The 24,483-nt window shown below is 43.4% G+C and overlaps 1 protein-coding gene across 1 annotated transcript in view; it reads left to right on the top strand.

Annotated features, from left to right (window-relative positions):
• The first annotated feature begins 8,263 nt into the window (after positions 1–8,263).
• The window catches only part of sbm (L-type amino acid transporter sobremesa), a 79,265-nt gene continuing 63,045 nt past the window's right edge, over positions 8,264–24,483 (top strand). Inside the window, exon 1 of the mRNA XM_080267916.1 lies at positions 8,264–8,387. Within this exon, the coding sequence (XP_080124042.1) occupies positions 8,357–8,387 (31 nt within the window). The 5' untranslated portion in view covers positions 8,264–8,356. The remainder of the gene's footprint in view (positions 8,388–24,483) is intronic.

The raw sequence follows: 24,483 nt of genomic DNA, 5'->3' as shown, positions 1-24,483 counted from the left end.
CTTCCTCTTCCTTCCCTCCCCTCCCAGAACCCATTCTCCTCCTCTGTCTTCTCCTTTCTTACACCTCTTCCCTCCCACTTCTCCTATTTCTTATCATCTCCCCTTCTCTTCCCTTCCTTTCCCCCACTTCCCCCTTCCCTCAGTTCTTTCTCAGTTCCCCCTCCCTGTCGCTTCTTTTCCCCTTCCTTTTCCTCTTTTCCCTCTCCATTCCCCCTTACTTCCCTCCCATTCCTTTCCATTCCCCCTCCTTTCCCTCTCCAATGCTCGTCCTTTTCTTCTCTTCCCTCTCCATTCTCCTTCCTCTCTCTTCTATTCCTCCACAATTTATTCCCTTCCGTCCTCATTCCCTCCCCTTTTCCCCTTGTTGCTTCCTCTCTTTCCATCCTTCGTTCTTCATTTCCCCTCTTTCTCATTTTCTTCCCTTACCTCCCCATTCCCTTCTGCTTTTCTATCCTTGTCCTTAGCAGATAGATTAGTTATGTTAGTTATAACCTTCCCTATACCAACCAGCCACGAAATGACCAAAAGGTCTGTTGCTGCTTTGCATTCCTTCGTACTCCTTTGTACTCCTCTCCCTTTTCTCCTTTCTCACTTCATTAACCCTTCCTTTCCTCGCTTCCCTCTCCATCCCCCTTCCTTTCCTCCTTTCTCTCTCCACTTGCCAACCTTCTCCTCTTTTCTTTCTCCATTACCCTTCCTTTCCCTACTATTCCCCCCGCTTCCTCCTCCCCTCTCCATTCCCCGCCCCTTTGTCTTCCCTTTCCTCCTTCCCTCTCCATTCCCTGTCCCTCCCTCCTCCCTTTCTCTCTCCATTACCCTTCCTTTCCCTACTTCCCCCCCCCTTCCATTTCCTCCATCCCTCTCCATTCCCCTTCCTTCCTCCTCCTTTTCCCTCTCCATTCCCCCTCTTTCCTCCTTTCCCTCTCCATTACCCCTCCATTCCCTCCCCTTTCCCCCCTCTAGCCACGTCCTCAGTTCCTTGACCTTATCCGACTTCCCTGGCTTCTTCGTTTGTTTGTTTGTTTGTATGTTTGTGCAGCTGGTGTTTGTTGTGGGGTTATGGCTGTTTTGTCAGATGTGGACTTTGAGGTGACAGTGGCAAATGAGTTTTGTAAATTAACTGCTCTTGTAGGATGATGTGTTTGACTTTGTGAGTTGTAGTAGAAGTAGTAGTAGTGGTGGTGGTGGTGGTAGTAGTAGTAGTAGTAGTAGTAGTAGTAGTAGTGAGAAATGAGACGAGAAAGAAGGGAGAGGTAAAGGAAGGGAGAGTAGAAGGAAGGGAAAGAAGGAAGAAGAGAGTAGTGATAATAATAATAATAATAATAATAGTAATAAAAATAATAATAATACAGTAATATCCGATCATATTCCTCATCCTAATTCCCATATAACAGATGAGGTTGGGTAATTGCAGTGATATCAGTATAATTAACATAATTACCTCTACCGGTACAATTAGCAACTCAGAGTGACAAAATCCTAATTGCAACAGTAGATGGAGTTGCGGGGTAGGTAGTAGATGAGGTGTGGTGGTAGATGTGGTGGTGGTGCAGGTGGGTGTTTTGATCGTAGTATAGGGAGGTGTGGGGGTAATTGTGGTAGTGGTGGTAGTAGAGGCAATTGTGGTAGTAGTGGTAGTTATAGTGGTGATTGTAGTGGCAGTATTGGTAGATGTGGTGGTGATAGAGGCGATTGTGGTTGTGTGGTGGTGGTAGTAGAGGCGATTGTGGTAGTGTGGTGGTAGTTGTAGTGGTGGTTGTAGAGGCAATTTTGGTAGTGGTGGTAGTTGTAGTAGTGATGGCAGTTATGATAGTGTCGTTGTAGTTGTAGTAGTGGTAGTAGTTGCGCAGGTTATGGTAACATTTGTGGTAGTGGTGGTAGTTGTGATGGTAGTAGAGACAGTTGTGGCTGCTGTGGTTGTAGAGGCAGTTGTGGTAGTAGTGGTAGTCATAGTAGTCGTGGTAATGGTGGTAGTAGAGGTGGTTGTTGTAGTGGTAGTGGTAGTTGTGGTAATGGCGTGGGGAAAGCTTGGTGAGTTACATAAGCATCACACAGGACAAAGAAACCATCTTCACTACCAGAGTAAACAATGCTAGGACGGTGGTAGTTGTGGTAGGTTTTTGTGTGGTGGCGGATATGGTGTTTGAGGTAGCTGTGGTGCTAGTAGGTGTGCTGGGAATTGTGGTAGTATCGGTGGTTGTGGTAGGTGTGGTTGTAGTTGTGGTAGTTCTGGTTGTTGGTTTGGCTGTTGTGATTGTGGTAGTTATGGTGGATATGGTGGTAGTTGTAGTGGTAGGAGTGGCGTTTGTGGTAGTTGTGGCTGTGGTGGAAGTAGGTGTGGTGGTTGTGGTGATAGTAGGTGTGATGGTGACAGTGGAGGGGGGAGTAGGTGTGGTGGTTGCTGTGGTGGTTGTGGTGGTAGCTGTGTGGTAGTAAGTTTGATGGTGGTGTTTGTGGTGATAGTTGGGGTAAGTGATGTGTCAATATACAGTACAACACGACACACGGATAATAGGTTGAGAGAGAGAGAGAGAGAGAGAGAGAATTTATGCAGGATGAAGACGGATGCAAGGGGTGAGGTAGGATAAACAGTGTGAGACATAGGGATTGTGAGGCAGGATCAGGGTGTATGAGGCTGAGCGAGTGAGGAAGAGTGATGTAAAGAAGCGTGAGGTACAGTGAGGAAGGATGAGATAGGGTGAGACAGGGTGAGGTGGAAAGAGAGGCAGGGTGATGGACTGTAATATAGGGTTAGGCAGAGTGAGGCAGGGGTACTGTGAGGTAGGGTGAAGCAGAGAAAGATAGAGCGGGGCGTGTAGGAGAGAGAGTGAGGCAGGGTGAATGGGGAAGTCCGAGGCAGAGTGAACCAGGAGGAGCTTGAAGGAGGGTGAGGCAGAGGCAAGGTAAGGCAGGTAGAGTGAGACAGGCAGGCAGAATGAGGGAGGCAGAGTGAGGCGGGCAAGGTGAGGCAGGCAGGGTGAGGCAGGCTGGCAAGGGGAAGTTTTGGGTAATAATAGAAGTTTACGCTTTAGTTCCCCCATGATACTCTCTCTCTCTCTCTCTCTCTGACAGGCATACAGTGTGAGAAAGGGTGCAACGAAAATGACATGATTAGAGAGAGAGAGAGAGAGAGAGAGAGAGAGAGAGAGAGACCGGCAACAACAGCTAATATCAGTGAAGGAGAACCAAATAAAAATAACTTGTAGTGACTGTCGCTCTTATGCATGCGAAAAAATTTATTAATCTTTTTTTAGGTCAAAATTTATGTTATATTAGCATTTCCTTCGACGTGATAACATACCTCATAAATAACGCTCGTCTTCCACTCCGCCGGGTAATTTTTCGTGTGTTTGGTGGATATTTTTGCGTTATTAGTGTCTGTCCTGCATCATATATTAAATTCCTGCTCCCACTGCCACACTCACGGCCACATTCAGTATCATTGATTAATTTCCTACTCCCACTGCCACACCACGGTCACACCAGTATCATATATTAAATTCCTACTCTCACCGCCACACTCATGGTCACACCAGTATCATAGGCTATATTAATTTCCTACTCCCACTGTCACACTCACGGTCACACCAGTATCATATATTAATTTCCTACTCCCACTGCCACACCACGGTCACTCCAGCATACTAAGCCGTCCCCACAACACGTAAGTAACCGCCAGTTTAGTTTCTAGTAGAGCGCTGTTTACGGACTACTTTGTATATCTCAGTAACTACCCATAATTACACTTTTTAGATCTTAAATTATGCTGGGCGAGGTTCTTCACTTTTTGTACAAATTATTTAAATACATTATACCATCTTGCTTAAGTTATTCTAATTAGGGCCGACAACTGACGTATATGGAAATGTTCCTGACTTGTCTGGTTTCCTTTCATATATTGATGTCCCCTATATTAGGTTGTTCTTCGACTGACAGTCACCAGGTGATGAGTGCAGGTATGTAATGTAGAAAGGCATTACATATCTGCAGTCGATGGTGTTCTCTTGGTCGAGGCTTTTTTACCATTAGTGTAGGTCTAGTTATTTGTCTCTTAGGATTTAGTATAGGTTAGCGATTTGTCTGTCAGGTGATTAGTTTTAGGGTCTTTAGATTAGGCATTTTTTTTTTATAAGTAATATAAGGTTAAAAATATAAAGAATTAAAAAAAATAATAATAAAAATAAAAATACAAAAAAAAAAAATTATTATATATATATATATGTCCGTGTGCATGAAAGTGTGTATGTTCATATGCATGGGTGTGTGTATGTATGTATGTATGTATGTATATATGTTCGTATATATATGTATATACAGTATGTATCAGTGTATATACATATATATATTTTTGCCTTAATGACCAGGGGCTCCGGCCCCAGTGGTCGATAGGCCAAAAAAAATAAAAAATAAATAAAAATAAACTAAATAAATTACTCCCTGCATTTAAGCATTTTCCATCAAGTAAACAGCATGACTAATATGGACCTTCGCAATTATAGTTCCTTCACCTTAACCTGATCCAGATTTTCGCCTTTTTGCATCTTATTTCACGGAGCTTAGTGACAAAGACAATACAGTGGCTATATATTCATTTCATAGTACTTCTTTGTGGCTAGCATCGTACTCTAGTGTTAATCTGTGACAATACAGTGGCTCTTCGTCCTTTTCATAGCACTTCTTTGTGATTAGCTTCATATTCTGCTTTTAATCTCTTGTTACCAATCAACATTCATGGAAGAGAGAGAGAGAGAGAGAGAGAGAGAATGTGCGTGTACCCGAGGTTTAATGGTGAGATATTCGTGGCAGACCAAGAGTTTGAGGAATCCAGATGGACTAAAGGATTCTTTGCTGAGAGAGAGAGAGAGAGAGAGAGAGAGAGAGAGAGAGAGAGAGAGAGAGAGAGAGAGAGAGAGAGAGAGAGAATGTTTCAGAGATCCACATGGAGTAAAAGATTGTTTGAACCTCAGTCTAAATAAAATCATCTTTAGGTGTTAAGAATAAACAAAATGACTTCATCTTACTGCATGGCCTTCGGTTCCGATAACAAGTTCTTTATTTCATTCTCGCTTCCTCCAGACAGTTTTACTCACTTTAGGGTAGATTTGTCAAACTGGAGGGGTTAGCGGCAGACTTCATTAACCCCATCATCACACAAGGTCCCGCCAAAGTTGAACATAATTCGTCAAGGGGAAGTAGGAATGAATTGTACGTTTCACTTCATTCTGACTACCTCCAGGCTGATTTACTGAGCTCTGGTAAGACCTTTTGTTATGGAAGGGTTCATTTTGGCTGTCTAATCCCTCCAGTTCAAAAAAAATCTCTCCTGAGGTAAATAAAGTCATCTGTCGATACTAAGAATACAAAATATGATACGTCACAGAAGCGAAAAAAGAAAAGTCGTTTGGATGGAGCTCCAGTAAAGTGCAAAATAAATCGTCGAAGCGAAGGAGGTAAAAGCGTTTGGAGGCAGCAAAATTACACAGTAGACGTGCTCTGAGAGAATTCCTTCTTAGTTTTTCTTGCTACAAGACGATTTTATTCTCAGTAGGCGATCCCTGTGGTTGCGAAAGGGATAATGAGAGTTTTATGTAACTCCTGCAGTTCGAAAGGTTTTTCCTAAGTACAGTCGACTGAAAGTAACAAGAATAAATCTGACAATGCTTCCTTGGAATGTAAAGGTTTAATGGTGAGATACTGGTAGCAGACTTTGAGCCGAGGGATCCACGTGGACTAAAGGCTCGTTTTAAGCTCGGGTGCAATAAAATCGCTTGGCACCAGCAAGAGCAACATATTCTGCATGTCCTTTCCCTGAAGAAATTAGCGGAGATAGTGCTTCCTGACAACATGGTGGAAAACAGAATGCATTAACAGGGCGGCCATATGAAAAGAATTGACATAGACGGGAAGATGAATAGGGTTTATGTAAGCGAGTCTGCAAGTGAGAAGAGGATTGGTATAAACTTTAGGAAGCTAAGGAACGAACATTGGATCGAAATGGATAAATTTAGTATATAATCACATTGCAAGAATCTGGCACCTGTTTTTAACTTGGAAGGGATGACGATCGCACAGGTGTATGTGAGTGAATGCGTGGGAAAAAAAAAATGCATATGATGGTTTTGCTTGTGAGGAGCAGCCAAGATTTTCGCAGGCTTGAACAGTGTGTGAATGATTGCGCTGCCCACTTCGCTTTGCAAGCTACTTGAGTTCTATTTGTTTGCCTTTTCTTTACTTTTTTGTAGATTCTACCTTAGTTTATATTTTACATGCGGATCAGTATTGGAATGTTTATAGTGATGCTGCAGCTAATGATGATTCAACCTCACTCACCTCTTAGGTGAAACTCAGAGTTGGCAGGCATGATGGAGATCGGATGTTGGTGGTGATAATGATGCTGACCTTTATTAGTTTTAACCACCGGGATACAAAACTTTGGCTTTCAGTAGTAAAACTAGCTGATTCAGAACCAACACTAAGAGTATAAAATAGCTGTAAGATAAGATATGCATATTTTCCTTTTGCGCGCGTGTGCGTGCGTGCGTGCGTGCGTGCGTGCGTGTGTGTGTGTGTGTGTGTGTGAGAGAGAGAGAGAGAGAGAGAGAGAGAGAGAGAGAATTTGACCTTATCTCGCTAGTCAGGCGATTTAGTATAGCACAGTATGGCAGGATAATCTTCACTAACCCCTTTCACTAATCGGGGGTTTATTTAACTTGAATAAAAGTAATCTGGTAGCAGCAAATTATGAAAAAGACTTCCTCGAGCTTAAGGGGTTACTGATTACAAAATATAACTTTTAAACACTTTTTTGTAGTTTTGAAATACAAGATTGTCGTTAATGGGTAAAAATGGACTCGCATCATGTTCATGTGCAAAATAATAAATCCAACCCTAACATGAATATAATTCTGTCGTCGTACTGAAGGGGATAATACTCATTATAGGTTAATTTACTTGAAGAGGGGGTGAGAAATTAGTTGAGAGAGAGAGAGAGAGAGAGAGAGAGAGAGAGAGAGAGAGAGAGAGAGCAATATTATGGTGTTCAGGAGGCTACTCGGGTGAATTTTAGTTTAATACTTTCATCGTCGAAAGAACTTTAGTATTCGCTTCCAGCAAACGATAGGCGATTTCATTAAGCTGTTAGTCATGGAGGCCTGAGTGTTAAAACCGTAACCATTAACTCATTCATGGTTGACACAGCTCCAGTGTTCGTACTGACGTCAGAAAATTTTATTCAGCTAAGAGAAAGTATAGGAGCCTGAGAAGTATTAGGAGAGACTGGGACTGACTCAAACTTACGATCTGATCCCTGTCGCAACTGTTTTTATCTTTCCTTTTTTAACATTTTTTTCCTTTTTGCTTTTAAGGAAGAGGAGCAGGGCCATTGTAGCACCTTTTGCTCAGCGATTTATAGTGCATATTACCATTATATTTCTTGTACAGTACGTTACTGAGGCAAATTGTCGGTACTTATATATATATATATATATATATATATATATATATATATATATGTGTGTGTGTGTGTGTGTGTGTGTGTATGTGTGTGTGTGTGTATGTGTGTGTGAGTGACTGGGCATAGGCTTCACAGCCTGCTCCTAAGGACCAGTAGTCCTCCTACATACCATACACCTCTCTCTCTCTCTCTCTCTCTCTCTCTCTCTCTCTCTCTCTCTCTCTCTCTCTCTCTCTCTCTCTCTATATATATATATATATATATATATATATAATGGACATCAGAGTTTTAAAGTCTATTATGCCAAATAAATCGCTAAGGATGAGGTTCCACGAAGGTCTATGGTAGTAAAAATATGAACTTTGACCATTTCAGTCCAATGATGTGTATTTTTGCTGTCCTGACGATTTTATTCAGCTAAAGAGAGGCATTTCTGATCGCAAGTATAAAATATAATTTTCATTAACCCTTTTTGTTACATGAGTTACCTCCCAACTTCAGTATAAATCGTCCCATGGTAGCCTGTCAAGACAGTGAAGGGGTTAATTTGGTCTTGAGGCGCGAGTGACATCTCATTACATGGGCGTAGACGTCATTGAGACAGACGAAGGGGAAGGTCAAATGGGTGATGAGTATCCCGGACTTCGTGAGCGAGACATTGAGGCTCGGGCGCTGAGTGCTAAGTAACGCGGATTTGTTGAGTGAGCGGCGGCGTGCGGGTGGCGACGCGTGCGCGTGTGTTGTCGGCAGCGGCAGGAGTTTACAGGCAGGCGGGACTCACGAGCCTCAGTGTGACGACGGCAGGCGGCGGTGAGGGGAGTATATAGGGTCGGTACGGCGCCGGCCAGGCAGTACCCAGCAGGCCTTCCCAGTCATTTCTTTCATGAGAGACCTGCAAAAGAAATGCAATATAAACATGGCTTCCCAGTGCAAGGTAAGCGTTTATTATTATACCCTTGACGCCGCATTATAGCGAAATAGGTATATTGGAGGAGTTTGCCTTCCCCCGCGCCGACCTATTCCCGCCCTACCGGCTGCTCAAGATTTTTTTATTTATTTATTTTTAAATGTCTTAGGCTATGGAGACAGTAACACACGACGAATATATTATGGAGGTTTGTGATATGGTGCTCGTTGGTAGTATGGGAGGCATGTATGCAATTAAGGAACGTTTTGCATGTACTGGGATGATGCAATATGCGGACGCGTGCGTGACTACGAACATACAGTATAGTGTAAGTGGTGGAAATTCGAGGCACTGTTATCTAGGAATGTAGGGCAGCGGAAATGCGTGTAGTAGCTCGTGGTAAAAGTGGAGGAATGCTATATTGAGCTTGCTTGAGTATGATACACCGTTCAGTATGTTGGGACGGCGGGAATTTGGAATCGACATACTCTAGGCTACGAAGCGGGAACGGTCAGTTATACAAATGTTATATTCTTGCAGTCTCCGGGCGATTTTATTCAATTTTAGAGATTTTAATTGAAGAAATATGTAACTGGAAGGTTTAGATGTTTCCTCCATTAATCCTGCAGGGAGCACTCCACTAAGAGAAATATATCTTGCAAGAATTAGCAGAAAACTAAATAAATAAATAATACGGATCATGGTTTGGGAATGGATCCATACAATTGATCTGGAAACATTGTTAGATTTTTGGAGAATTGCTTTACAATGGCAGAGAGAATATAGATGTCTGCTGAGTTGGAAGAGCATGGGAAGAGAAGTTTGTAAGAGACTAGAAAAAAACATTGCAGATGAACAAAAGGAAAATAGTATTATTGGTTGGTTTTATATAGTCTGAGTTACGTAACTTAAGTATTGAGCGAAGTTGCAGAGAAAAATTGAGCCTCGTGTATACAAACTTTCTGGCAACAATCCAGCTGCCAAAAGCTAAACTAAGATGTGTTACTCTAAGTGATGCGATGCACAGTCGTATACCTGTGTAAATTCTGTTATTATATCATACAGGAAAACTACAGAAAACAGAATACTCATCGTCGACTGTCCACAGGCCAAATAAGGTAGCAGAAATTCGAGCCAGGACATGCTACAAGTCTGTGTAAAATGATTCTTTTATTCTGTGCTCCATTAAGAGCTGTCAGTTGATGGTTTGTGGCATAGAGTAGTCCGTGTTATTTCACTTTTTTATAAAAGGCGGGTTTTTAACTTTCTTATCTTGGGCATTATTTTGGCGCCTAATGGTAGTTACAAATGTTTCCACCAGAGCGACGTACTTGAATCTGGGTGGGAGGACTCCGCTGATTTTATCCATTTTTCGGTTTTTACTTTGTGGATATTTTCGTGTTTACCTTGATAACTTAATACTGATAAAAATTTACAGATATTTTATGATATTTGCGTCAGTTTTCACTTGCGTGGTCTGGAAGCATGAGGGTAAGTAATAGGAAGCGAGAAGTGATGGTCTTGCGTCACCTACCACCCGGCGCACGTTCTCTTCTCCCACTCTTTTGCCCCTCCCTCAACTCTCCCTCTTCCTCTTGCACCTCCCTCTCGGACGTCCCGCCCTTTCGCCCCCTCACTATCACCCCTCACAGGGCTTATGAGCCAGACTGAACTGGTTCTCTGGTTCGTTTGCAAACTTACCAGTGTCATCACATTTGTTAAATTGTTTTACCCCCTTGACTCCGATGTCTCTTAGTGGTTTATTGTTACTCCACCCTTATACTGAACAATATCATGTGGGTTTAGCCAGAAATCGTTGCATAAATGTGTTCGTTGGAAGGCTAAGGCTGAATAAAAGATGGACTTCAGGGAATCAACAACACATCCCACATTCTGCGCCATAAAGTGCCCATTAGACCCTTCACTACATAGACATTTTTGTTATTAAATGTGTTCTTGATATTACCAGACGACTTATTAGGTATAGGGAAGCCCGTCTTGAAGGGGTAATGATAACCTACAGATTCAAAGCTGCCCTAAGCTGATCAAAAATCGTTTGTAGATAACGCAAATATTTACCTAATCACTGAAATTGTAGGGATAAAGGTGCCAATGCGGTGACACTTGTTTAGGCTAAGCCCTGCTACCTCCGAACTTTTTTTTTTTTCCAGCTTAGGAGAAACCTTTCATTGTGAAGGGGTAATGAAGGCTATATCTAACCTGTCTAGTTTAACTAGGAAACTCCCTCCAAAGGTTAATGAAAATCGTTTAAAAGAAGAAAATCAAGACGTGATTAAAGGGATTGAATTTCAGTCCGATAACACTTCCAGTTTATATTACCTGTAGGGTTGTTTGGATTTAAGTCAAATGATTTAAATATGAAAAAAAAAAAACGATTTAATTCAAATTGGATTTCTTAAAAATAAATAGTTAAAAGATGAAGATAGAGAATGTGATCGATGTGCATTGTACAGATGCATCGTCTGCTTGTCCTGTACTCTTCTTGTACTGATCCTTTATCAAGTCAGGCACCAGTGAACCTCTGCCTTTCATTACAAGGCAAATATTCAAAATCTGACGCAGACCGATACAGCAGCATGAGTAACCTGCCCCATACCAAGGCCTGTGGCGTATTTGCTTACTCCCACTTCCCATACACATTATTATTTTGTAAGTTTGTTTATTTGACTTTCGATATATAATCATGCCTAATGGATGCACGGCAGCAAGTGGGACGAAACAAGTCCCAGTATGGCACCCTTTTGATAGAACTCCCAAAATTGATACCAAAATATCACTTAACATTGGCAAAGGATTAATACAAGAAAATGTCCTCGTAAAAGTGAAGAAAATCGATTTATATCATAAAAATCCGATTTAAATAAAATAAATCGATTTTTTTTTCAAAATCACCATTTTTCCAACCCTGACTATATGTCCAAATCTTTTATTCAGCTCTGACTTCGAAGTGGAGCAATTAGAAATTAATCCCTTTACTGGGTTAGCATTAGACTCGTATAAAAGAAAAGTATATATATATATATATATATATATATATATATATATATATATATATATATATATATATATATAGACATCACAGTGAAGAAGCTAACTGGATATACCTGACGGTTGCATTAGCTTAAATGTTACACGTGATCCTCTCTCCTCCCCTCTCCCTTCAGTTCCCTTTCCATCCCCTACCACTTCACCTCATCCCTCTTATATTTTTGTGACTCATTTGCTAATTCTCTCTCTCTCTCTCTCTCTCTCTCTCTCTCTTTCCTGCTGCTACTGCTGCTTAATATTCCTCACTCGCACCCTCCTTGCCATCCTACCTATCCCCCTCTTTCCCTTCTCCTCCACGTCCTTCGCTCTTCTACCCCTCCGCTTTCTCTCCCACCCATCCTTCCCCTGTTCCTCTTACCTCTACCCATTTCTCTTCTACCTTTTCCCCATTGTCTGCCGGTACCTCCTGTCTCTCCTCTGTTGAATCTCCACATTTTTCTTACCCCTCCTTCTTTTCCTTCCTTCTGCCTCCCCCCTCTCTTCTCCCCAATCTCCCTCTCTCCGTGTCATTTCTTCTAACTTTGTCCACCCTCACACCCGACTTCACCCTCCCACCTCTCTTATCTCTCCCTCATTCACACCCTGCCGTCCTCCCTTTCGCTGACTCACCTTTCTCCCCCTCCCTCCCTTCCTCCCTCCGTTTTCCACTCTCCTCTCCATTCCTCTCTTACTAGCTTATTCCCCACTTCCTCTCCCATCCACCTGCCTCCCTCCTCCACTCCTCTCTCCCGTGTTATCATCCCTTTCCTCTCTCCTTCCCTCCCTTCCTATCCCCCTCCCCTCACAGCCTGTCTCCCTCTCCATTCTTCCCTCAATCCCCGCCTCCTCCCTCCTACTCCCCGCCTCTCCTCTCCCTCCCTCACACCCAGCCTCTCCCTCTTACTCCTCGTCCCCCTCCCCTCCCCGCCGTCACTCGTCCCCTCTTTCCTCCCTGGTCCACCTTCCCAGCCACATTCCCTGCCTTTCTTCTCACTGTTTCCACACTTCCCCGTCTTTAACTTCCCCCCCCCCCAGCCCCTCACCTCTAGCTTCCCCTCCACGATCTCCCATCTTCCCTCCCCTCCCCATCCACCCTGCCTCTCCTTCCTTCTCTCCCCTTCTCTCTCTTTCTCTCCCTCTCTCTCTCTCTCTCTCTCTCTCTCCCCGCTCAGATCGATGGTGCCTCGGAAGCCAGACAGCTTGGGGGAGGGAGAGAGAGAGAGAGAGAGAGAGAGAGACAGACAGACAGACAGGCAGACAGACAGACAGACAGACAGTGAATGAATGAATGAATGAAGAGGGAGAAGGCTGTGGTTGATTCTCTCTCTCTCTCTCTCTCTCTCTCTCTCTCTCTCTCTCTCTCCATTCACTTACCGTTGCCTGTCGAAGTCTTCACTCGTTCTTTCCAGTTTTCTTGGACCAGGCTAAAAATACCTCTCTCTCTCTCTCTCTCTCTCTCTCTCTCTCTCTCTCTCTCTCTCTCTGGAAGGTCTGTTCTGTTATCAGTATCTAAGGTGTTTATGCATTTATGTATCCATCTGTCTATATGTATCTTTATCTGTTTCTGTCTGTCAGTCTGTCTGTCTGATTTTGCCCTTGTTCCTATAGGTCCTCCTGCTCCTCTTCCTCCACCTCCTCCGCCCTTGAATGACCTCGTGACCTTGGATGGAGGGGCGTGGCTCGAGTATCTCTCTCTCTCTCTCTCTCTCTCTCTCTCTCTCTCTCTGTCCTTCACATCCTCTGTAATATCCTCCCCTCTGTCCGGCTGTCACCTTGTTATATTCAGTATAGGAGGGAGTTCTTGGGCACAGGGGGTGAAAATGCTCTCTTTAGCCAACATGGAAATAGCTCTCTCTCTCTCTCTCTCTCTCTCTCTCTCTCATATATCGCGTGATGTTGACCGCTATCCGTATGATTATTTACTTATTTACAGTAATTACAGTACATACGAATCAACAGCTGTCATACTGATTGTACAAAATGTGTTTAGACTATGCGTGTGTGTGTGTGTGTGTGTGTGTGTGTGTGTGTGTGTGTGTAAGAGAGAGAGAGAGAGAGAGAGAGGAGGAAAAAGAAATGTTGGAAAAAAAGAGGAGGCAGTATGACTTGGAAGAGTTTGGCGGAGGAAAAGTGGGAGGGTATTGTGACGTCAGAGAAAGGGAGTGGGGTGCAGGATTAAGTGAAAGGGAGATATCAGGTTTGTGTGTGTGTGTGTGTGTGTGTGTGTGTGTGTGTGTGTGTGTGTGTGTGTGAAGGCAGAATGTGAGACACTCGAATGAGAGCTTACAATTATGATGAAAAGGGAGGGAATGGGTGAAGGAGAGACTGAGATGAGCTTTCCAGCAACATACTGTCTTGGTATAACCAATACAAGTACGGTAGATAATTCATTTATCAGTTTCTTATGCATTAATATGAATGATAATCTGTTGTTTGGTTGGGTAAATTGAATTTTGGGTAGATTAATTTGAAGGGTTCCTGGAAGCTGAATAGTGATTGCCAATAGCTGGATTAAAATAGATAAGCCTTTTTGCATGGCATTAAAAACTGACGTCTAGGAGGATTTGCATATATTGCGCAGACCAACAGCAGATGATTTTTCCTGTCATAGGGAAACCTCACGTCGCTCATGGAGATGTTAAAGTCGTGTGACGATAGCAAGAATAGAATTGGCGTCATTGTGTTGGCATTGTTAACTAATTCACCTCGGTTACGCCTTTTATTGCCTTTTTTTCTTTGCTAACCATCACACAGTTTTATGCAGCTTTGGAGACGTCATGTAGTGACGAGGTATTTAAATGTTATCTGTACCTAACCTATCCAGTTCGACATAGAATACAGTGATTAAAAGCCAAAACATTTTTTCACGAATGCATATCGCCCACCGTCAAAAAAAAAGAAAAAAGAAAAAAAACGATCATTAATTTTCTGGCAGTAGGAAGCATATTAAAGCAGGTTCGTCAGAATGGGGGGGGGGGGAGTCTTAGGATTTCGTCCGCCCTGTTTCAGTGTCTGTGCGTTCCTGTCCAAGTAAAATTATATCAGTAATCCTCTGACAATGGGAGGCGTATCATCGCAGATTCGCCAAAAATTGTTAACCAGCAGGCCAGATATCCCGGGATACTGCCCACAGGGTTTGGATACAACTTGCCCTCTTGATTTGGAGATACTTTGGCAACAGACAGACACACAGAGATGTATGCGATTACATTATCGCCTCTCTAGGCGGGTGATAAATTTACGTTTTCTGATTGAATGATCTAAACTTTTCACTACGATAATGTACTGTTTATTTTGGTATCTCAGACGCTGTTATGTAGCTTAGGGGAGGATTTTAGAACTGGAGAAATTGCATATTGTACAGTCCTCATAGACCCATTCAGTACGAGAGGCCTGTCATAAATGGAATAAAATCGTGCGGAACTAGTAAGAATAAAATAAATACATCGCCATACTCATGGAGCTAATAATGCCATACAACGGATGTTTTATTTCTCTTTGGCTGCCATCGGACGGCACATTCAGCAGATGAATAGATCAGGCAGGTATAGGGTCATCAACTTAACCTTTTCTCCCGGATGACGTCATTTATATGTAATTGCTATCTTGACGATTTCATTCAGTGAAGGACAAAGCTTACTGAATTGGAGGGGTTAGATTCAACTTTCAATTGTCCCTTCTCTACCAGGGGGTTCTAAACTGAATAAAATCGTGTAGAGATGCAAAGAATGAAATACAAAGAACGTTTTCAGACTGAAATGGTTATTAACAGCCGTAGCGTTACCAACATGCTTGGGGTTTCATTCACTCGGGACTTATCTTGGAAAGATCATATTGCATCTCTTGTAAGTCTGCTTCCAAGAGATTAGGTGTGCTAAGCCGACTCCGTACCTTCTTTAACCCTGCACAGTTGTTGACTTTATACACGGGTTTTATTCGCCCCTGTTTAGAATACAACTTTCATGTGTGGGGAGGCTCCCCACATACAGCTCTTCTCAATAGGGTGGAGTCAAAGGCCCTTCATTTCATCAACTCTCCTTCTTTTACTGGCTCCCTTCAACCTCTGTCTCTTCGCCGCACTGTTGCATCTTTATCTCTTTGCTATCGCTACCTCCATGGTCATTGCTCCTCTGAACTGTCTGCTTGCATCCCTTCACCTCTACTTCGGGCGCATAGCACACGTTTAGCAACAAACTCTCATCCCTTTTCTGTCCAGCTCTCTATTGCAAGAGTTAACCGTTACTTCCAGTCCTTCATTTATGCAACAGGTCAACTCTGGAACTGTCTCCCTCTGTCTGTATTTCCTACTTCCTATAATCTCCAGTCTTTCAAACGCAGTGTGTCCAGACATCTCGAAATGAACGGATCTTGAATTTGGCTCTCTTTTGTATTGTTTTTGTTTTTTCTTGGAAGGAACGGTATTGCGGGCCCGTGGCCTTTGGTTCCTTCTTTCTTGCATTAAAAAAAAAAAAAATCTTACTATAGGTTGTTTGTGACCTCTCCATTTAAGAGGTCTTTCTTAGTCTCATGTAAATCGCCCGGAGACATCAAGAATAAGTTATAATACAGTTAGTGAATGAAAATTGCTTCAGACCCCTTCAGAACGAGTTTTCGTAAGAAAGGAAAGGTGAAAATTGCAGAGATAAACTAAAATAGGACGTCGTACTGAGAGCGTTAATGGCTGTTGCTTGTAACAGCCGCCATGGCCTACTTTCCTGTACAGAAACACAGAAGCACCAAAATATAGCAGCTGTTCATTTTTGCAGTAACTACTGCCGCGTCTACCACAACTACCTGATTACCCACAGCTGCCACTGCTCACCATCCACAACCACCTGATTAACCACAACTGTCATAGCTCACCATCCACAACTACCACCCCAACCACAGGTACCACAGTTGTCGCCAGCAACAACTGCTGTTCCTCACCAGCTACTACTACCACAGTTATAACCAAGCACAACTACTAACAACCAGATTACCACACCAACCAGAATCTGTTACCAGCCACAGTTATCTTTCACATACACAACAGTCATGACTTTTACATACTGGGTATTTAGCAACGACAGTTACCACACCATCCACAGATATTTGCAGCCACAACTGCCACAATCCACAACTGCAGGTATCTATTACTACCACACACACACGAGAAAAAGATGGTCACCACAACTGGCTTACCACACCAACACATTATCGTTAACTACTGCAGCCACCACCCCACAACTGCCCATCCATAACTACCACAAAAATCAATACTATTCTTTACATTTTATAGAGAATAACGGCCTAGAATTGCCGTATTTCGATCTTCAGTGTTGTGCTGTAAGAAGAAATTACAATTAGAATAAAGTGCGAGTCAAGAAGACTTGCTGTGGCAAGGATAGCGCCGTAGTATCGTCTTTTTCTGCCAATGATCTTCGTGGAATAAGGAGCCAATAGAACAAAATATGGGCCAAGTTAGAAATTCTTTCACCACAATTGGACTACAATACAAACACATATATCATTAACACCTAACACTTCTGCCACAGTTAGCACAAATACCATACCAGTCACACACCCACATCTCTGACAGTTGCCACATCAGCAACAACTAGCATCAGCCACAACTGCCACACCGGCCCCAATTACCACTATTACGGACCACACTTGTCACCAATTACTATCTTGCCAACTGCAGCTCCAAAGCCACACAAGCCGCAACTACCACCATCAGCTATAACAGCCACTACTACCATCTACCACAACTACCACACCAACCACAACTACCACTGACAAAACGCACCACAGTTATCACCAACTGCCAAAGCCACACAAAGCGCAATCACCACCAGTTATAACAACCACAACTACTATCTACCATACAGCTACCACTATTACGGACCACAACTACAACCAAGAAGTATAGCAACTGCAACTACCACACAGGCTCCACCAACAAACGAGGTCGGGAGAAGCTTGACCTCAGGAAAATAGGTCAGACCCTGCTTTTCCTCTGTCGCTCCTCCCCTTGTCCCCCCCCCCTCTCTCTCTCTCATTTCGCTTTTGCCTTTAATTTTTCTTCCTGTTTGTATCTCTAATATTCATTCCACTTCCTCACAGCTTCCGTTTTCTCGTCCAATCTCTCTTTCAATCCATTTGTCTTCTTCCCCCCTTTCCTCTTTCCCTTCTCGTCATTCCCAGCGTCCCTTCTGTACTATTTATTTCCGTGTCTCTGCCTCAGCTTTTGTCTTCAGTCGCACCCTTTCTTTCTGTTCTGTTTCGCCATCTCCTTTTCCTTGTGTTTTTCTCTGTACAGCTCTTTGTCTCTGCCTTTTCTCTTCCCCCCTCATTTCTTGTTGCTTCGTTTATTAAAATTATAACTACTAAATTTTTCTTATTCTCTCTCTCTCTCTCTCTCTCTCTCTCTCTCTCTCTCTCTCTCTCTCTCTCTCTCTCTCTCTCTCGTAGTAAGACAGGGAAGAAGTGAGGAGAGTGGCCAAGTGGAGCAAGTGCTGAATGGTAACTTTCCTGGCGCCTCCCCTCCCCCCTCCACCCTCTCTCTATTTCTCTCTCGTGGTAAGACGAGTAAGAAATGAGAGGAGAGTGGCCAAGTGGAGCAAGGGTTGAATGGTAACTCTCTCTCTCTCTCTCTCTCTCTCTTTCACACACACACACACACACACACACACACACACACACACACACACACACACACACACACACACACACACATTTTCAGCAAGTCGACAAGCTACCGCAATCCCCAAAGTACGGGTATTTTTGCAATGTAGACTAGGTTGTTGCCGCTCCCTCCATTTTCCACATACCGTTACTACAGTGAAATTCTTCCACTTTACGGCACTTGTTGAAGCCAAAACTGTGTTGGCGGTTCTTTTGTTTCGGCTAAAGCGTTGCCCCACAAAGAATCAGTAGCTAATCAATGGCGGGTCTTTAGTGGAAAAAAAAAATTAACAACACTAGGTAATGCTATAAGTTTGGAGGTATTTTGAGACATTGCAACACTTTCCACATTTGTATTTCTTAGTCATTGCTTTAGAATAACTGACAAAAATTGCTTTAAGTAAGTAAAGTTGCTGGTTTCTTACACCTGACATAAGTGTGAATTTCCGATAGTATGCTGTGTGAAAGGAAGAATTTTGCTTTTTCGTCCTTGTCCCGGACTAGTATAAATTGTATATTGTTATAAATGCGAGGACCTTAGGCGTGAAGCAGCTGGTCATAGTCCGTGGCAAATGTCAGCAATGATTATGGCGACAAGACGGGGAAGAAGCGGGGAAAAAGCAGCCAAAGTAAATAAAAGGGTAAGTATGCTTGGTTTATTTCTGACAGGCATCGAATACTTTGCACAGTAACAGTTGACAGTTGCCGGTACATTTATTGGGCTGAAATCCGTCACCTAACCAGTGTTATCGAATCATGACACCGAATGTTTACCGGTTTCGTTTCCCATAATATACAAATTTGTTTCAAAATTCACCGAGAATATACCAGAGAGAGGGGGGGAGAGAATCATCATTGTCATCAAACTCATCATCGCTACCTAGTACTGATGGGACGGGAATGAGGTCGACCTGGAACTATAGATAGGCTCTTCCTCTCTCCTTCACCCCTTCCATGACCTTGCCCAATGTCATTCATCGCGCCATGGACTAGGACTCTCTCTCTCTCTCTCTCTCTCGTTCCCCGTGACCTTGTCTGGAGTGTGTTATTTATTAGAGCCATGGATATCTTTGAGATCGTGTATTGACCTGACCACGTACAGTACCTTGTCCCCATTCCCCCCGTCCCCAATCCTTTATTTCACAACCCCCCTGCCCTCCCCTTTCCCATTCAGCTCTCCCTCTCCACCCACCCCTTCCCTTCCCTCACCTTTTATCTTCCTTCTTCCCCCCCCCTCCTTTATTATCCTTCGTTTTTCCTCTTACCTTTATTCTTCCTCTCTCCCCCGTCCTCTTCTGCCAAGTATAATCTCCCTTATTCCTTTCCCCTCCCCCCCCTCCGAGTCTTCCCTCCCCATTCATAGGCTATATTACCTACCCAATATTTTCTCCCTTCTCCCGTACCGTTTATTTCTCTTCTCTGCTTCCCCACCCCCTCTTCCTCCCTTATCTGCTCCTCTCTCTCTCTCTCTCTCTCTCTCTCTCTCTTCCATGCAAAACCTGACTCATTCCTCTTAATCTGCCCCCACCCCTCCCCTCCCCTCCCGTATGATACCGTACATGTTGCCATTTTGTGGAATTTCGTCTGCTGATGTGGAAAAACAAATGAAAGACGAACATGGACGTAGACAGGTGGACGTCGTTCCACACTATTGTGGATTTTTTTCCACACTAGTCATTCGTTATTTTTTAGGAATAAGGGGGATTTTATCATGGTTGGGAGAGATTACTTACCATGTATTGTTATTCAGACCTTTCACAGTTAAACTTATGAATAGCGTATGTAGTATTTGTCTATAATACTGTCATTTAAAACAAGGAAGAATAGATCGTGGAACTCAGTCTGCCAGCACCCATCCGGCGATATCAGTACATTTTACTGAAAAAATAACCTAACAATTATTTACAGGAACCATGCTAAACCTTAGCATTCCACACTTACTTTGTAATAGTTAAGAATGTTGTGAATCGTGTACAGTTCGTCTTCTAGAAAACTTGGGTGTGGATAAACTGTCTTGCGTCTTGATGGCTATTACCTGTCTTAATCTTTTAACGTTCTCATACTTAAATAATAATAGGTCTGACATCATTATTTATACCCTCTCATCCAGTGTTCACAATATTCCAAATTTTATTGTAGTCGTACCAGCAACATCCTCTGTTATCCTTGTTACTAAACGAAAACGTTTGGAATTATGACGTCACAACCAACCTGCTAGACCCTTCCCATTCTCTCTCCCCCTCTTCCCCTCTTCCATTACACAGGCACCATCATCTTCCTCCCCTAACCTGTATTTGTCCTCCCTCCTTCGCCTCCCCTGTCGTAGCTACAACACTTCCTCATTCGCCTACCGTCCACAACCCTCCTATCCTCCCATCCCCTCTCTTATAATTATTATTTTTTTCTCTGCTATCCTAATATCTCTCTCGTCTTCGCATTTCGTCCCTCCCTCCTCTCCCCTTTCATTATTTCCTCCCCTTCATTTTCTCCCCCCCCCCTCTCATTTTATCTCATCCTTCCTTCCCTATTCATTCCTCTTTCCCCTACCCCCATCTCTCTCTCTCTCTCTCTCTCTCTCTCTCTCTCTCACACACACACACACACACACACACACACACACACACACACACACACACAAAGTACCTCCCTTTCCCCCCCCCCTGGAACCTTGCGTAATGTACCTCTCTCCCCTCTCATTTTTTATCCCTCCTTCCACGTCTTCCCGCCTTTAATCTCCTCCATTTTTCCTCCCTTCCCCACCTCCCTGACGGCCCCCCCATCCCTCTTATCTCTCTCTATCTTTATTGATCCCCTGTCTCTACTGTCGCCTCCTATCCCGTCCTCTGCTTAATTCCTTCTTATCTTCTGGCATATATACCTCCACTCCACACGCTCCTACACCCCCCTCCACCCCCCTCCACACGCCTACACCCCCCTCCACCCCGCCACACACGCCTACACCCCCGCCACACACGCCTACACCCCCTCCACACACTCCTACACCCCCCCCTTCCACACACGCCTACACCCCTCTCCACACACGCCTACACTCCTCTCTCCTTCCAATACCACCACCACCAGCACCACCACCACCACTCACACTTTTTATTTACGTCTCCCCTCTCCTCGCCTCCAAACACTTTTTCTCTCCCACACGTATTCAACTTCCATTTTCATAATCCACACACACACACACACACACACACACACACACACACACACACACACACACACACACACACACACACCGTTTCTTCGAACAAACACCCACACATTTTCACACCCCTTATTCACCTTTCTCACCAACCTCTCCACGTCACGCCCCCCACGACACACACACCTTCTCAGTTCGTGTCATTTATATTACCTTACTGACACACACACACACACACACGCCGTGACTGTTTACTAGTGGCGTTCCTAAGCAGCGTGTTATATAAAGGTGGAGGAGGGTGCGTTACGTCACAGGGTTGAAGTACTTTCTTAGGCCCCCTCCACCCGTACACACAGGGGGCTTTCACAGTACTCTTAGTTTCACAGTACTCTTAGTTTCGTAACGTTTCACCTTGTTTCACTTTGCACCTGAAGTTTATGTTACGGGTCCCTTATTTCACCTCAAGTGTTTCATTTTGCACTTGATATATATATATTAATTTTTTGATAGTTTAACAAATTTATTAATCTAAATGTATTTTTTGTGTTAGGTTTCATGGCTGCATATTTATTTATTTGTTTTGAGCTTCTACTTTATTTCTGAGTAAGGTTTCATTTCTGTATATTTATTTATTTATTTGTTTTGAGCTTCTAATTTATTTCTGAGTTAGGTTTCATTGCTGTATATTTATTTATTTATTTGTTTTGAGCTTCTTGGAATACCGGGTACAAGACCTCAAGAATGTTCACAAGACATTAGCCAGGTATACAAGTGCGGTATTTGTGTGTGTTGTTGTTCGGCGTGGAGAGTGTTTGAATTCAAGGTTGCCATGTATATACCAGAGACAGAAAGAGAGAGAGAGAGAGAGAGAGAGAGAGAGGAGAAAGGGACACTAAGTATTATTTCTCCTCTAGGGAGGGAAGGGAAGGGAGGTGGAGGAAAGTGTGGAGGAAAAGAGGGAAAAAAGTGGAGATATAAATTTACAGGCAGGTGGATGGCGGGGGAGGTTTGGAGAAAAGCCAGGAGGGAATTGTGGAGAGAAATTAGCAGGCAGGCAGGCAGAGAGAGAGAGAGAGAGAGGGAGAGAGAGAAATGCGGAAAAGAGGGAAATGTATGTGGAGAGAGAGAGAGAGAGAGAGAGAGAGAGAGAGAGAGTGAGTGAGTGAGTGAGTGAGTGAGTATATCCCATCCAATTTACGCGCCCTACATACATCCCATTCTTTAACCCCTTCAGCCCGAGGGGGATTTTATTTATATTAGGAAACCCTCTCAGTGCATTATTTTTACTCTTGTTGATACCTATAGCTATTTTAATTCAGTTAGGAGAGAGAGAGAGAGAGAGAAAGAGGTACATAGCCCCTTATAGCTTTCACTGATCCCATCATCCAGCCGTCTGTCGTGAGCAATAGGAACGTCTGTTGTTAAAAAAAAAATAATAATAATAAATAAAAATTACCCTATTGAAGGATTTAGTATCAGTCTAGGTTCCACTGCTCTCATTCCTGGCCATTCAGACACATACCATACCAGTGTCTCGCGCCTGTGTTTGGCCAGCCGATTCAGTATTCTCTCTCTCTCTCTCTCTCTCTCTCTCTTTCCCTCAAGACAAATAAGAAAGTATTATTATTATTATTATTATTCCGGCAGACATAAGACAGGGTATTTTATTAGGAAGTACCCTGGGAATGAAGAGATTGATATAGGCATTAGTATGACCTCTTGCTGCGCTGAACTAAAATCTTTTTCAATTCAATGTCTGCTATGTAATGAAAAAAAAAAAAAAAAGGAAGAAAAATCGTCTTGTACCCTGTGATTTTAAGTTGTGAGCTGTTGTAAACTGTAAAACACTTTTTTATTGTAAACACTAATGAACTTGGCTGTCGCAACTTGAAAAGGGTTCATTTATTGTCGGGGTAAACATATGCTGTACGTCGTAAACTAAAGAATTTGTTATTGTAAACTGTGAAGAATTCGTTGTTCATCATAAGAAAGGAAATTGTGTATCGTAAACTGTTCGTTGTCCATCGTAAGCTGTCGAGAAATAAAAATGGAAAAGTATTAAAAGAAAATGGGGGATGTGAAGTAATTGAATGGAGCGGATGATAAGGAGGGGGGAAAGAGGGGTACTGGGAGTGAGGAAGGAAAGGGGGGAGCGAACAAGAGGTAGATAGGGAGGGAGGGGAAAGTAAAAGGGAAATATGAAGTAAAGGAGAAATGAGGGAAGAAGCAATTAAGTAAGTAGGATGGGAGTAGAAATGAGGAGGAAGAAAAAAGGGTAGGAGGAAAGAGGAGACAGGGCAAGCGAGAGAGGTACGAAGGTGGGAAATTAGGCCAAGGAATGGGGGAGGAAGAGAAGATAAGGGAGTCGGAAAGAAAGGGGGACGGAGAAGGAAGAAAGAATGCCAGGGAGGAGGGAGTAACAGAGGGAAAGAGGAAGAGAGGGAAGGAAGATGGAAAGAGGAGGGAGACATGGAGAGGGATGCAGGTGTTGGGGTGGGGGTGGAGGGGAGGTAATCTCATCTCACGTGAGTCTTGTCCATTTGCCAAGAGAGAGAGAGAGAGAGAGAGATGAATCAGGGCTTCAAGACCAACAACATTTAAGTTATTTCAGGGCTCTACCTCACAGTCGGACCAAGTAAGGACGACACTCCCACACGTCCAGCCGTAACTCTCGCCCTTACCGCCTTCCTTGGCTATTTTCAGTCCCACGAGGCTATATTTTGCTACCTTGGGGCTAGACCGAACACCTACCCGGGCTAGAGCCATATGGCTCTGACCCGGGCCAGAGCTACACCCCCCCTACTCCTCCCCCCATTCTCCTTGCCCCACCCCTTCCCTTCTGTACCTCCTCTTTACTCCCTTCCTTAGCTCCTTGCCTGATATAGTACAAATCATGTGCTCTCTCTCTCTCTCTCTCTCTCTCTCTCTCTCTCTCTCTCTCTCTCTCTCTCTCTCTCTCTCTCTCTGTTCATCCTTCCTTCTTTCTGTTTACATTTGTCAGTCTGTATCTATTGGCTATCTGTCTATTTATCCCCATTCTATCTACATTTGTCAATATGTATCTATAGGCATGTTGTGTCTCAGTCTGCTGTATCTATCGGCCATCTATCTATTTATCTTTCCATTTTTTTATCTACGTTTGTCTGTCTGTATCTATGGGCATGTTGTATGTCGCAGTCTGCGTGTCTACTGGAACGTGTATCATTCTCTACGTCAGGCCCATACTTAGTCACTCGCTAAACGGAAGGTGAA

The sequence above is a fragment of the Coenobita brevimanus genome, chromosome 25 (genome assembly GCF_032717465.1).
Source record: "Coenobita brevimanus isolate Jiangsu-jjx chromosome 25, ASM3271746v2, whole genome shotgun sequence".
Taxonomy (NCBI): domain Eukaryota; kingdom Metazoa; phylum Arthropoda; class Malacostraca; order Decapoda; family Coenobitidae; genus Coenobita; species Coenobita brevimanus.
Note: the sequence above shows the minus strand (reverse complement) of the source record. Positions and strands in the feature narration are given on the sequence as shown.